At 43.0% G+C, this 14,406-nt stretch overlaps 1 protein-coding gene across 1 annotated transcript in view; it reads left to right on the top strand.

Annotated features, from left to right (window-relative positions):
• Rsu1 (Ras suppressor protein 1) overlaps positions 1 to 13,852 on the top strand; it is a 186,256-nt gene extending 172,404 nt beyond the window's left edge. Inside the window, exon 9 of the mRNA XM_031369042.1 lies at positions 13,201 to 13,852. Coding sequence (XP_031224902.1) covers positions 13,201 to 13,303 — 103 coding nt within the window. The 3' untranslated portion in view covers positions 13,304 to 13,852. The remainder of the gene's footprint in view (positions 1 to 13,200) is intronic.
• Positions 13,853 to 14,406: the final 554 nt, after the last annotated feature.

Here is a 14,406-nt window from a genome sequence, read left to right as displayed (position 1 = left end):
CAAGCGTCAGTTCTTTCCTGCCCACCCACAGCCACAGCTTTCTCCTGTTGTGGACATCAGCCACAAAGCGCCAAGTCCAGAGACATAGCCCTTCTTCACACTGTTTTGTGTCTCCTCAATGCTCCTTGCTGATGCCTGGGATCTAACAGATCTTGGTGCGCAGCCAATCTAACCTGTAATCCCGTAGGATTTTTAGCCTTTTTTCTTCTTTAAGCTGTAAGTTTTGCAGAGACTCTTAAAATGTGATTACAAAGCAAAAATAGAGTAATACATGTTAAGCAATCTTCAGAGTAGATCAAGGCAAGAAGTATTTCACAAGCATCCTTTTGAGGATGTTTCTTCCCTTAAAAGTCGAAATATGCCAATCAAGACTAAAGGAAGGTGAAATCCAAAGACTCATCTTTTTTTCAGCTGTCATACCTACATGATTCCTGTCACAATTGATGCCTTGACCTCAGATACCTCGCCCTACTCCCATCAGATCCCCTTGCCCACCAAGAGCTTCACTCATCCCCTGTCGCTAATGTCTTCACATCACCAGCTAGGGCTCAAAAACTGTAGTCTTGGATGAAGAAGCAACATTGACTTGCTTTGCCATATTTCAGAGATGCCAGTGACCATACCCCAGAGACACAGCTTACAGGAGGAGCCTGGCTATGCCAGAGCCAGGACAGAAGGTACTAGCTGCCTCCTCCTGCTTTTGTTTGAAGTCCCGTGGATAGTAGCTTTGTGGATAAACCAGCATATATACTTTGTACCCAGAGACATTTTGGTTTTAATTACTACAGTTGTTTTCTTTTGCTTTTGCTTTTGTCTTAACAATTTGTAAATAGAAGTGATTTACTTCACCCAATGCTGAAGGAAAAATAAAAATAATACAGCATTGTTTTCAATGTCAGGCATCATGCCGTAATATGGTCTAGCACACAGTGGGCCTTTGTGATGTCAACCCTGTGAAGTTTCATTTAATGTGCTGTGGCTAAGTGAGTTTGTATCCCTGGAGTGTGTGTAAGCTCCATAGACAAAGTGCATGTTATAGGCTGGTGCTGAAGTGAGCCCAGGGATTCTGTTTTGGTCGACCTCTTCCCCCATGTGACAGCACAGTTTTGGGAGACTGTGAAACCTTTAGGAATCAGATCCTAGCTGAAGGAAGTAGGTCACTAGATGCAGGCATATTACTACTATATCCAGCCTCTGGTTCCTGCCAGACCCTCTGCCTCTTGTCTGCCGTGGTGTGAACCGTTCTCCATCACACACACGTCCCACCGTCATCCTCTCCATAAGATCTGTTTTTACTGACTGTTGGGTACTAGGCCCAGGAACTTGAAAAAAAAAAAGTGACTTAGACATCATCTCATTCCAGAGGCATTCATGACCTCTATGGACAGTCACGGTGGGATGCTTTTGATTATCCTAGTAAGGTACACCCGCTTTCATTCAGTCAGCAGACATTACACGGTGTCTATAACATACCACTGGGTATCAGAAATTTTTCTTCTCTCTCCCCAAAAACCTGACAAGAATCAACGTAAGGTAGGAAGGATTTGTTTTGGCTCAGTTTGAGGGAACATTCCATCACTGTGGAGAAGGCTTTGACAATAGAATTGGATCAAGGCTATGGTGACAGTGTCATGAGATGCTTGATCACATCTCTATGGATGAGGAAACAAAGTGAGAACTGTGACACTCACCTGCCTTTGTCAGTGGTCCCTTCTTGTCCAGTCTAAGGCCCAAGCCCATGATATAGTGCTACCAATACTCGGGTCCTTCCTATGCAGTAGAACCTCTCTGGACACATCTCCTAATGAGTCTAAATCAGCCAAGAGGAAAGTGAGGATTGACCATCACTACCAGATAAAGAGGGTACTAAAGAAGACAGGCAGGTTCTCACCCTCTAAGTATTAGTCTTCTATTGGATGAGGCGAGAAGCAATAGTAATCATATAAACAACATAACACTATCGTGATACACAGAAAAAGGAAAGTTTATGTCATCATTGAAAATGTTGGCCAAGAAAACCTGGCTAGGGAATTCATACTTTGAAGCATCAATGAGTGACTGTGTCAGCACACAGCCTTATTTTGTGGTAAGCCCAAGAGAAGAGGCGATCTTATAGTAAGAACAACCAGTGGGTTCCAGGCATGTCGTGGTCCATGGACTCAATTAATGTCATTGGACACAGTGTCTCTCTGTCCTTTTATTTTTGCTTTATCTATGCCAGTTTCTCTCCTAGGTGGTCCCCTGTCACACCAGGCTAGTGTAGGGTACCAGCTAATCTGAACTCATTATGATTCATTAAGTAAAACAAAAAAGAAAGGGCATTTCTTTGGACCCTAGGCCTGTTTCTCTGGCCCTCTGTCATGGACCACCTGCTCATTTGTCATCCAGTTAGCTTAGCCAAGGTGACAGAGCACCTTGACAGACTAAGGCTAAGCTGTGAGTCATGTGACCTCCCCCGACACCGGCAGCATCCCCAGAGTTGGCTATATTCTCATCAAAGTATTTGAGCTTCCCATGCTTCCATGTCTTCATCTGTCAGCGAACATGGCGATGGCACCTTTCTAGGCGAGAAGTTGTGAAGAACTCTAGACAGGAGGATAGTGAGAAAGTGGCAAGAGCCTGGAGGATAGTCTGAACATGGCAAGGCCTGGGGTAGGACCAGGAATGGAAGTTGTACTGCCTAATTTCATGGCAACGTGATACAAATTGGAATCATCAGAGAAGAGGGAACCTCCATAAGATCCAGCTGTATATAGCATTTTCTTAAGTAGTGATCATTTGATGAGATCTTTTATACTCAGTAAAACCCACAGTCATCCCATTGTGGGTGGTGTCCCTGGGCTGGTGGTCCTGGGTTCTATACAAAAACAGGCTAAGCAAGCCACGAGGAGCAAGCCAGTAAGCAGTATTCCTTCACAGCCTCTGCATCAGCTCCTGCCTCCAGGTTCCTGCCCTGCATGAGTTCCTGCCCTCATTGCTTTCGATAAGAATCTGTTTTGTGGAACTGTGAAAGAAATAAACCATTCCCTCCCTGGTATTTCATCACAGCAATAGTAACCTTAACCAAGACAAGTGATGCAGAGTATGGGGAGGTAACTAGGGGCTGAGGCAAGCAGGCATGAGCCCTTGTGTGCAGGGCAAGATCAGCATTGTCTGTATGATCCCAATGCTTCACTGCAGGAGTAGCATCCTTCTTGGATGTGTAGAGAAGACAGCTTGCTGGACCCTGCTGCCTGTCTCTGGAGGTATAGAGCTCTCCCACTCCCTATGTTGAACCCACTTTTTCAGTTGATGCCCACTGTCTTTGTGCAGTCTCTTTCTGTTTCTCTGGGTGTATTTCACTGTCACGCTCACTGGCCTAGGGACTATGATCATGCTATTTTGGGTGACTTGTCATGTTCCTGCTTCAATTCACTTTGTGTTGATTTATCATTTAACAAACAAAGGACAATCTCATTTCCCATATATTCAGGTTTTGGAGTGGCACCTCAGTATTGGTCCAACTATTGTAATCCCCATATACTTGGTAATTTTGTATTGGCAGAACATGAAGTTTAAGGTGATTTATAGAATATAAACAAAATGTCACAATAGCTTGTGGTATTTTATTTTATTAACACTTAGCTCTCCTTGTTCCAAAATCTCTTTGGAAAATTACTATTTAACTTTTAAAGCCAGACTCAAGGTATTGGGTTTTCCTAGTGGTGATATTGAAGGATAATCTTGAAATGAGTAAATGGCCCTCAAAAAGGTAGTTCCTTGTTTCACTTTTCATGTTTATGAATTCTTTCTTTTCATTAAAGAAAAAAAAATCCCTCCAGATACAGTGTTTATCAGAGAAGGAAACTTCTCAGTGTCCTTGGCTTCTTTTCTTTCACCTCAGAGTTCAGTTTGGAAATCGCCACATTTAGCACTTTACAGTTTAATTTAAAAGGATTACCTATTTTCTTAAATGCTTAAGCAGCGGAGCAAGTTGCGGCTATTGATTTTCTCTGCATGTATTCCGTGAGAGCTGTTTCTGCTCCTTCCCCAGGGAACATAGCTCTTGAACTGCATGCTCGCTGGTGACAGCTCGGACCTCTGATACATAACCAAAGACCTTGCCTAATATCCTCTCGACTGCTCGGGGAATTTTTATTAAGTAAAAGCATCATTAGAGTAGACAGGATGATGAAGTTTAATGAGCATCCTTTGTGCCTGGTATTGTTGCCGTGGCTCTGCCCAGAATGGACTCTTCTCCCCTCCACTTGGGGCAGAGAGTGAGGCTGGAATGTGTGGTGTGTTAGCAATTTTCTGCCTTCTATTAACTGTTGTATTTTGGCATAACGTCACATATTCTTCTGGGTTGTTTCTGGGTTGTTTGTCTAGATTCTGCATACACGTGTATGTTTGTACATTCTTTTTACACTGTGTTGAAAACAGTGGACATTGGGAGAAATAATGGTGAAGAGTGAAAAACCCATATTGCTGCTAGTGAGATCGTGTGGAAGCATCTCTCAAAAAGAAAAAAAAAAACATACCATTTTGAATTAATGAGACTTCTCTTAGGAACTGGAGAATAGTTTTTTTTTTTTTTCTTCAGAACTCAGCAATTTATGTGCTAAGATTCTGTCACCAGTCCCTCATAGCTGCAAGATGGGATAAATAAAAATATCACGAATGCTTATTAATAATCCGGGCTTCACACTTTGTCCACAGATTTATTTGCAGTGATGTTAAATTTAGCATTCTACCATTAGATTAGAGATTATAAGCAAAATTATATCTCACTATTTTTGCTGGTCATCTACTCAGGTTTTAAGTTTTGTTCTTTTCTTTATATGGAAACGCCCAAAAGAGTAAGAAGGCGTATGACACAAGCAGATGACTTCACAACAGCATATTGCACCTCGCATATACCTGGCATTCTGAAACACAATATTTACACAGCACACAATGTGTTTCTAGTGTGCTTTGGGTCTACAGAATACAAAAGAAGTGAAGTTTGCATTCCCCATTCTCAAAAACAAAGGATGACTCTCTTATTAAGAAAAAAAGGCTGGGAATGATCTGGGACAATTTAACTTAGGAGGTTCAAACTTTGGAGTGGTTGTATGGGTTGACCTAAGCCTGAGGTTGGAAAGTTTTGGGTTTCTCCTTTGGATAAGAAGGGCGACTTTGACAGTGAGTAATGAGTCCATGGAAGCCACAGTGCAATGAACATGGTGTCATCAAGCCGTTCTGCTGATGCCTTGAAATAATGAATCAGGGGCAGGAGTCACTGTGTCAGCAGGGACTTAATGGTAAGAGCCTCGGAAACCCCACTGTGCTCCTTGGAGGTAGAATGAGGCTGAAGGAAGAACAGTGAAAACTGGGGAAGCCTCAATATAAAGTGAGAACTGGCTTGTAGATAGGACCCAGGCCAGCATTCTGGGTAATAATAATACAGATCACCCAAAGCAAAAAAAAAAACAAAAAAAACAGATTCAATGCAATCCCCATCAAAATTCCAACTCAGTTCTTCACTGACTTAGAAAGAGCAATTTGCAAATTCATCTGGAACAACAAAAACAAACAGGATAGCCAAAACTATTCTCTACAATAAAGAAACCTCTGGTGGAATCACAATCCCGGACCTACTACAGAGCAATTGTGATAAAAACTGCATGGTATTGGTACAGTGACAGGCAGGTAGATCAATGGAGCCGAATTGAAGACCCAGAAATGAACCCACACACCTATGGACAAAGGAGGTAAAACCATACAGTGGAAAAAAAGACAGCATTTTCAACAGATGGTGCTGGCTCAACTGGCGGTTAGCATGTAGAAAAATGCAAATCAATCCATTCCTATCTCCTTATACAAAGCTTAAGTCCAAGTGGATCAGGGACCTCCACATCAAAGCAGATACACTTAAATATATAGAAAAGAAAGTGGGGAAGAACCTCCAGCAAATAGGCACAGGGGAAAATTTCCTGAAGAGAATGCCAATAGCTTCTGCTCTAAGATCAAGAATTGACAAACGGGACCTCATAAAGTTGCAAAGCTTCTGTAAGGCAAAAGACACTGTCAACAGGACAAATCGGCAACCAACAAATTGAGAAAAGATCTTTACCAATCCTATATCTGATAGAGGGCTAATATCCAATGTATACAAAGAACTCAAGAAGTTAGACTCCAGAGAACCAAATAACCCTATTAAAAAATGGGGCAAAGAGCTAAACAAAGAATTCTCAACTGATGAATACTGACCAAATGGCAGTGAAGCACCTAAAGAAATGTTCAACATCCTTAGTCATCAGGGAAATGCAAATCAAAACAACCCTGAGATTCCACCTCACACCAGTCAGATTGGCTAGGATAAAAAACTCAGGTGACAGCAGATGCTGGAGAGGTTGTGGGGAAAGAGGAACACTGCTTCATTGCTGGTGGAATTGCGAGCTGGTACAACCACTCTGGAAATCAGTTTGGCGGTTCCTCCGGAAACTGGGCATAGTTCTACCAGAGGACTCAGCTATACCACTCCTGGGCATATATGCAGAAGATGCTCCAACATGTAATAAGGACACATGCTCCACCATGTTCATAGCAGCCTTATTTATAATAGCCAGAACCTGGAAACAACCCAGATGTCCCTCAACAGAGGAATGGATACAGAAATTGTGGTATATCTACACAATGGAGTACTACTCAGCTATTAAAAACAATGAATTTATGAAATTCTTAGGGAAATGGATGGATCTGGAGAATATCATCCTGAGTGAGGTAACCCAATCACAAAAGAACACACATGATATGCACTCTTTGACAAATGGATATTAGCCCAGAAGTTCAGAATACAGGAAGAACAACCCACAAACCACAAGAAACTCAAGAACAAGGAAGACCAAAATGTGGTCATTTAATTCCTTCTTAAAAGGGGGAACAAAATACCCATGGAAGGAGTTGCAGAGACTGTGGAGCAGTGACTGAAGGAAGCCTAATATAATATAACAAGCCAGCCTAATATAGCTATCTCCTGAGAGGCTTTGACAGTACCTGATTAATACAGATGTAAAGGCTCACAGCCATCCATTGAACTGAGTACAGGGTCCCCAATGATGGAGTTAGAGAAAGGACCAAAGGAGCTGAAGGGTTTGCAGCCCCTTGGGACGAACAACAATATGAACTAACTAGCACCCTCAGAGCTCCCAGGGACTCAACCACCAACCAAGGACTATACATGGTGGGACTGATTGTTCTGGCAGCATGTGTATAGTAGAGGATGGTCTAGTCAGTCATCAATAGGAGGAGAGGCCCTTGGCCCTGTGAAAGTTCTGTGCCCCAGTGTAGGGGAATGCCAAGGCCAATAAGTGGTAGAGGGTAGGGTGGCAAGCATGGGGACAGGGGAAGGCAACAGGGATTTGCTCTTGTTGTTTTTGTTTGTTTGTTTTTTGGAAGGGAAACTGGGAAAGAGAAACCATATGACATGTAAATAACTAATAAAAATAAAAATAAAAAACAGATGCCTAAACAAGTGATAGCTGGCAAAACACTATTGTCAGGCCTCAGATTGCATTAGTGACTTTTCTCTCTTTAATATGTGCATGTGTGTATGTATGGGTGTCTGTCCGTGTGTGGGGGCTAATGTATGGTTGTGGATACATGGAGATGCATGTGTACATGTGTGGTTGTCTGTCCGTGTGTGTGGGCTAATGTATGGTTGTGGATACATGGAGATGCATGTGTATATGTGTGGGTGTCTGTCCGTGTGTGGGGGCTAATGTATGGTTGTGGATACATGGAGATGCAGGGTTGACATTCAGCAGAGCTTGATTTTCCTCTTTATCGATAGAGACAGGTCCTTTCCATTGAGCTCAGATCTTTGTATTTCAACTAATCTAGTTAACCTGCTTGCTCTGGGGATGCACTGCTTTCTCTTTTTAACCACTGGAATTAGTTAGCCACCTTTATATGAGTTCTCTCGGGAGACCCGAGATTTTGTACTTATGTTTATCCAGAAAGCTTGTTAACCACAGAGCGTCTCCCTGGCCCCAACTTTTTTCCCAAATACCTTAATGATATTGACTACCTTCTAGACACACGGCTTCCAACCGTGTTCTTAGAACTCCTTGGAGGAGGCTCACTGGAGGCTCCTGCCTGCCTTGCTACCTTTTGTAGCTGATTCTCCAGCTGGCTTTAAGAGGCCAGTGACTTGGAAACCTTGATATAGTGTCTGGAGCTATAAAAATAGATGAACTTACTGTAGAAGAGGATACCAAGAAATAAAAGCAAAGGCAAGGGACAGAAGAAGTCTCCAGAGGGGTATTAAGGGGATTCCAGGGCAGTTAATAGCCAAGAGAGAAAAACCTCCCGGAAGGAGTTGTGTGGTCCATAGATAGTGGTCTTCATGCAAAGAGTTGTGTGGTCCATAGATAGTGACAGCACATAAAGAGACGGTCACAGAAGAAGACTGTGGGACTTAGCAATGCAGGAAAATGGGTGGGTGTTTTAAGACTGGAAGTGTTGCTATTTTGTAGAGCTCATACATCTCCTAATGCTTACTAAAAATACTGATAGCAAAATAATCTCATATATTAGGCTGGAACTCGTTGCTACTCAATCTTACCTACTAAAAGGTAGTAGTTTTCAGTTTCATGGACTTTGTCTGGTTGGTGTACAACTTCTTCAGTAACATGCTTCAATAAAACTGCTTTTAAAGATAGGGGCATAGTGACAAGAACAGTCTGCAGAACCTTTTCCTAATGGTTGCCCTGGAGATGGTCCTCACAGAGCATCTTCTGCTGGTCACTCCAGGATAGCTTATTTCTTTTAGTCTTGGTCTTCCCAGATGAGGGAAGAGGGCCCTTGTGTTTCTGAGCAAAGTGATTCTTACAGCCGCCACAAGCTAATTGTCCCTTTGAAATTGACTTTGGCCTTCTTGACAGGCTTCTGAGAGAAATGGCTCCTTTTTCTGTCACTTTAGAGTGTCCTTTGTTGGTGTGTGGGGTTTTGTTGCTTATTTGTTTATTTGTTTTGTTTTGTTTTTCCAAAGTCATTAACCATCTCCCATTTCTTCTCTACAAACTTAAGATTTCAGAAGTGAGATTTTTCTAGGATTCTTTGCAAAAGGTACACTTCACCCCGACCCCATCTTCCAGCTTGCTTGAGCACTTTGCCAGGGAGTGGCTGTATCATCATAGGCAGTCTTGACCTGTTCTCTCTGTCACCACTGTCCAATTGACATAGCCAAGTGTCAGTGCCCATTGGAGTCTTTTCCAGAATGGGAACCCAAGGGCACATGGACACAACATAGATTCCAGGTCACACTTCTGGTGTAGCATCAGGGATGGGGGAGAAGGAGAGGAAGAAACAGAAAGAGACAAAGAGAAAGGGAGCTTGCCTAGGTAGCCTGAGTCATGAGTCTTTCGAGATATTAAAGGTAGCAACAGCCATTACAGCATCTATCATGTGCCAACATGGTCAGGATCATTTCTATATGTCTAACTCCATCTTTCCTGGAGCCCTTCAAGGTTGCAGGGAAATTTCATTTTCATCCTGTGAATGAGATCATCAGACTGTGGTGAGTGTCAGTGACAGTCCCAAGGCCATCTAGCACTTGAATCTGAGAGGTGTACAGAACAAAGAGAGGAGTACACAGCTGGTACTCTTCTCCAGGAACCCATGATCCAGGATGCTGCGGTGCTGCGCAGAAGGGATGTGCTGGCTTGGAAGTGACAGAGAGTGCTCAGGGCAGAGTGATGGCTGGGTCTGCTCAGGTGCAGAAATAGAAATGAACAAGACAAGTAGGGAAAGTTGGATTGTCCTTTAGGGCCTAAAGGCAGGATTAGGATGCTCTCACCAATTGTGAGAGACAGACCAGGGATCTGTCTGTCACACTTAGCAAATGGAGGTCGCCCTGGATAATAAAGAAACAGTACAGCCAAGAATGGTACCCAAGACCTTGGATCCTGAGACCCATGTCATTACTGCCCTACCTCATCTCTCAGTGGGGAGAGCTGCTCAGGTTAAGGCTGACTCTCATCTGCCCACATAGGTGAAGGAATTAAAGGATCACACAGGGGACAGAGGCATCATCCAGCCCTTCAGTGACTCACTGAGGAAGTGGGGCAAATGCATTTAGCTCAGCCATGCTTGTCTTCTTCAAAGAGAATCAAAACCTTTCTTCTGGAGTGGCTAGAGCATTGTGGTTTATAGAAAATCGCATGTTATTTCTCAGTGAAATTTCCTAATGAAATAAGGTAATCATGTGATTATCTTTATTTAATAACGGAGTAGAACTTCACACCCTAAGCCCTAGTAGTGCTCTCTGCCTACTTCCGATAGACTTGCTGCAGTGCCCAGCATAGATACCCTGTAAGGAAAATCACTCGCTTACCAGTTGCAGAAACTGAGGCATGGCAAAATGTGGGTGGGTAGATGGATATGAAAGCTGCCGATCATTTGCCCAGAGTCTACACTGATTAAAGGTCAAAACTCTGAAACATCTACAGTGACTGCTCACCCCTTTGTAGTGACTTGCTATGAAGCCCCCAGGAAATCTAGGCACACACAGAGCAGACTGAGTACCAAACGGTGCAATTAAAACACTGGAACATTCTTGTTCTTTCTCTACAGGAAGGAAAGCCTTGCTGAGTCCCACATGGCTTTTGCATCTCTTTCAGAACTGACTTTTCTGGATCCCCACACCTCTACGGCATGTCCAGTTTGCCCATGTGGCTCACCTCATTCAGGCTGTGCCAGTCAAGTCCTAGTTGAACTTGATCTCTCTTTAACCCTCCATTACCTCTTGTTGGTGACATGCCTTTCCAATACTGTAGTAGTTCTGCGGTTCCATGTTATATTAGTTAGCCTTTCTCATTACTATGAGAGAATACCTGACAGACACAATTTAAAGAAGGAAGGATTCATTTTGTCTCTTGATTTCAGGAAATACCAGTACATCATGATGTGCCATGGCTTGGTCACATTTTGATAAGGAAGCAGAGCGGGACCAGATGCTAAACCAAGCCATAATTCTAAAGACCTCCTCCCAGTGGCCTACATCTTCCAGCTAGGCCCCTTGTCTCAGTGGTTCTGTAGACATGCCCCCCACCCAAAAAAAAAAAAAAAAACAGTGCCACTGTCTAAGGATCAAGTGTTCAAACACAGCCTTTGAGGAAATTTTCCATTCAAGCTAGGACACATATGAATGAACTGTTTTGTTTCTATTGATTTCGATAATCATTCAAATCTGCTGTTGTCTTGAGTTCAAGCATGTGTATTTCTTTTTCCTTTATGGGGATAAGAGGTTGTAAAACATAAGAAAGGCATAAGAAAGCTGTGCAACCACCCATCCTGAGATCAGGGGTGTCTTTGTGAAAACACAGAACAAAGTCAGATGTTGGCTGTGTGCTAGATGAGAGGACCTGAGGGAAGAAGCCTCCGGGGGAGCCGGGAACCCCTGGCATGAAATCTGTGGCCTCAGGTAAAACAGCCTCTAGAGAGGAGATTACAGAGGCAGAACAGTATGTTTCTGAATGTGCAGATTTAAGTGGGGAGAAGGGTAGACAGCTCTGCTGTGGTTCAGGGTCCCTTCTGCTTGTCTCTGGGAGAGATGCTGGCCAGGGCATCCATAGGCAGCAGTATTGACAGCGTGGGTCAACTACGGTTGGACTTGTTTTGTGCTCCATAAAAACTGTTAGTTCTTTCTGGGTTATAGGCCCCAGGCGTCCAGGCCACTCTGACATTATGTCAGCACGAAGCCTCCTAAGCTTCTAATTGCTGCAGAGCTTAAGCCTATCTGCAGGCTCCCTCCTAACCTAGACGCAAGAAAATGACTGGCCCTTTCGCCTGTAGAGCAGTCTCCGTGCCTGGCTCTGAGCTCCATGTCCTAGCACCTATGAGCTGTAAACTCTGAATTCTCAGCTCTGTAAGGGCAGACATCTCCATCACCACTGTTGGAACAACCAGTTTTTACCTGACACTTGGGAGACTGCAAAAGAGAAAGCACCCTGCTACCTGTACAGTGCTACCTACTGAAACACTAATGCCTGGCGTGCCTCCTACCAACAGGATAACTCCATTTGCCAGGCCCTCCCCTCAGCCTGTCAGCCATAGTGTTGAAGCCAATCAAAAGCATCCTTGTGTTCTACACTATGCATAGATACAGTGTTTAAGCATCAAAAATGGGAGGAAGGGTTAGGTGTTTGTCTTAGTGGCAAGGCACTTGCCTAGCATCCTATGGCCCTGGACTCCTTCCTTAGCAGTGTACAGTGAGTAAAATAGTAAGTAAATACACACACACACACACACACACACGAGCCTTTAAATGAATGGATGTGATTCCCTGAGTAGGTATATAGAACAGTTGCTCTTTACACAGAGACGCGGGTCTCTTGGCTGACTGAGTCCCTTAGGAAAGAGCAGGTGCAACTACTCAAGTATGGCCCGTCCTTTCCTCTAGAGCTACTGAGGGCTGAGATATGCATAGGACTCTCTGGAAAACACAGTTATATCAATAAGGGGGAGTTAAGGCTGAGCTCTATTTATTTTGGCATGGCTTTAATTTTGTTTAATCAGAATTACTCATAAATTATGGATTAATTACTATCCACCGCTCAGTGAAATCCTTTCCGCGATGGATGCCATCCACTGTAATTGTGGGGCACTTTGTCAACATTTAATCAGCGGTACTTATTAATGTGGCATTGATGTGTGGTGGCCATCCCTACACCATCAATCACACATGAGCAGCCAGCATGATCTCCAACACCATTGCTCTTTGTCACATTAACTAGCCCCTAGGCTCTCCAGCCAAGCATTGGTGCTTGCTTCTCATGGACTAGGTAGTGTCTCTCCAATTCAGTGGGTCCTTTGTCCTTGTAGACTTAAACACCCTCAAGTTTTAGAATGCCATTCTGAAAGAGCTTTGTGAACATAACTTGTTCTTACAGTCCTGAAGATCATTTCTTCCCTCACCCTGCCCAAGAAATGTAAAATACCAAGACACTGTCTACAGCAGAACACTGTCATATAGGGTGTATGCACATATGTGCATGTCTGTGCGTGCATTTGTAAAAGTGTCAATTCTTGGAGTGTATGGGGCAGAATAAATAGAATATTTTCATGCTTGTCAAATATTTCTGGTGATTGAATATTTAAAGTTCTTCCTAAGGAAACTTAAACTAGTAAACAAAGCTCATGACTATCCCCTCTCTCTCTCTCTCTTTCTCCTTTTAGCCTCTACGGCAGACACATGCAAGCGAACCCGGAACCCCCAAAGAAGAATAATGACAAATCAAAAAAGATCAGCCGGAAACCCCTAGCAGCCAAGAACAAATGAGGCACAGACACACCCCCACACTGGTTTCTGGCCTCCGTCCTTAGCTCTCTGCCTTCTTGCTCTGTCCTGCAGATAAACACGATGTGCTGGGCCTACTTTCCTTTTTTAAACACTGTCCTTCTGCCTTTCTCCTCCCCGTGCTTGAACGCAGCCTGACTTTTGCACCTTTGAAATTCTTGTGGTAGGTGGTGCAGCTTTTATGAAGTCTTACATTCCTCCTCATTTGTTTCCTTAAAACTGCCAAAGGCAGAAAACAAAGCTCTCATTCTCCTGCAAATTTCATGGTAGGCACAGGTTTCAGTTCCTTGAATAAACGTCACAAGGCTGCTTATTATCAAAAGAATAATTAAAATCATGTAACCACTTAAATGTCACAGTTAATACCTTTCATTCTTTCTGTTTATTCGTATAACTCATTATTGTGCCTTATTAAAAATCTTCCCTCACCACCAAACTATTATATTCATTTAACTTTGAAATGATTTTAATAAAATCTTGAATTTATATCACACTTTTCTTCTTGACTAAAATAAAAAAAATAACCTAGTATTGGGGTGTACACATTTTTTATTACTTCTCTACCCCTCCCCAATTTTTTTTTACCTTCTCTAATGTTACTGATTGTAGATGACAATCTATGGACCTTACCATGAAACAAATACAAAATTAAATTATAGTTAGTTTCTTCTCACATCAGTTTGTCAGGTTTTTTTGTCTCCCGTCTTCTCCTTTGAAGACTGTTTCTAAATTAGGAAGGATGAGAAAAACAAATCTCTAGGAGATTCTGCCATAAGATTTTGGAAAGCAGCATTCTTTCACCAAACAAAACTGTGACTCGTGCCAACGTCTGCTAGACAAGGGCTGGGAAACAAGAGGAAGAAGAAAAACTCAAGCGTGTTGGCAGAGAATCTGTTCCCATCAAAGCACTCTCCTAAGAGACTGATGCCAAAGAAGTTGTACAAATGTACACAATCTATACCATACCCAATACAGAGACTACCTTAGCAGAGTCACTTAACAACTAAGCATCCACAGTGAGCAGTTTGCCCCCTCACCAGCAGCGATGTATAGCGATGAAAATAAACCAAACATAAGTGAGACCT

Source organism: Mastomys coucha, unplaced genomic scaffold (assembly GCF_008632895.1).
Source record: "Mastomys coucha isolate ucsf_1 unplaced genomic scaffold, UCSF_Mcou_1 pScaffold15, whole genome shotgun sequence".
Classification (NCBI taxonomy): Eukaryota; Metazoa; Chordata; class Mammalia; order Rodentia; family Muridae; genus Mastomys; species Mastomys coucha.
Note: the sequence above shows the minus strand (reverse complement) of the source record. Positions and strands in the feature narration are given on the sequence as shown.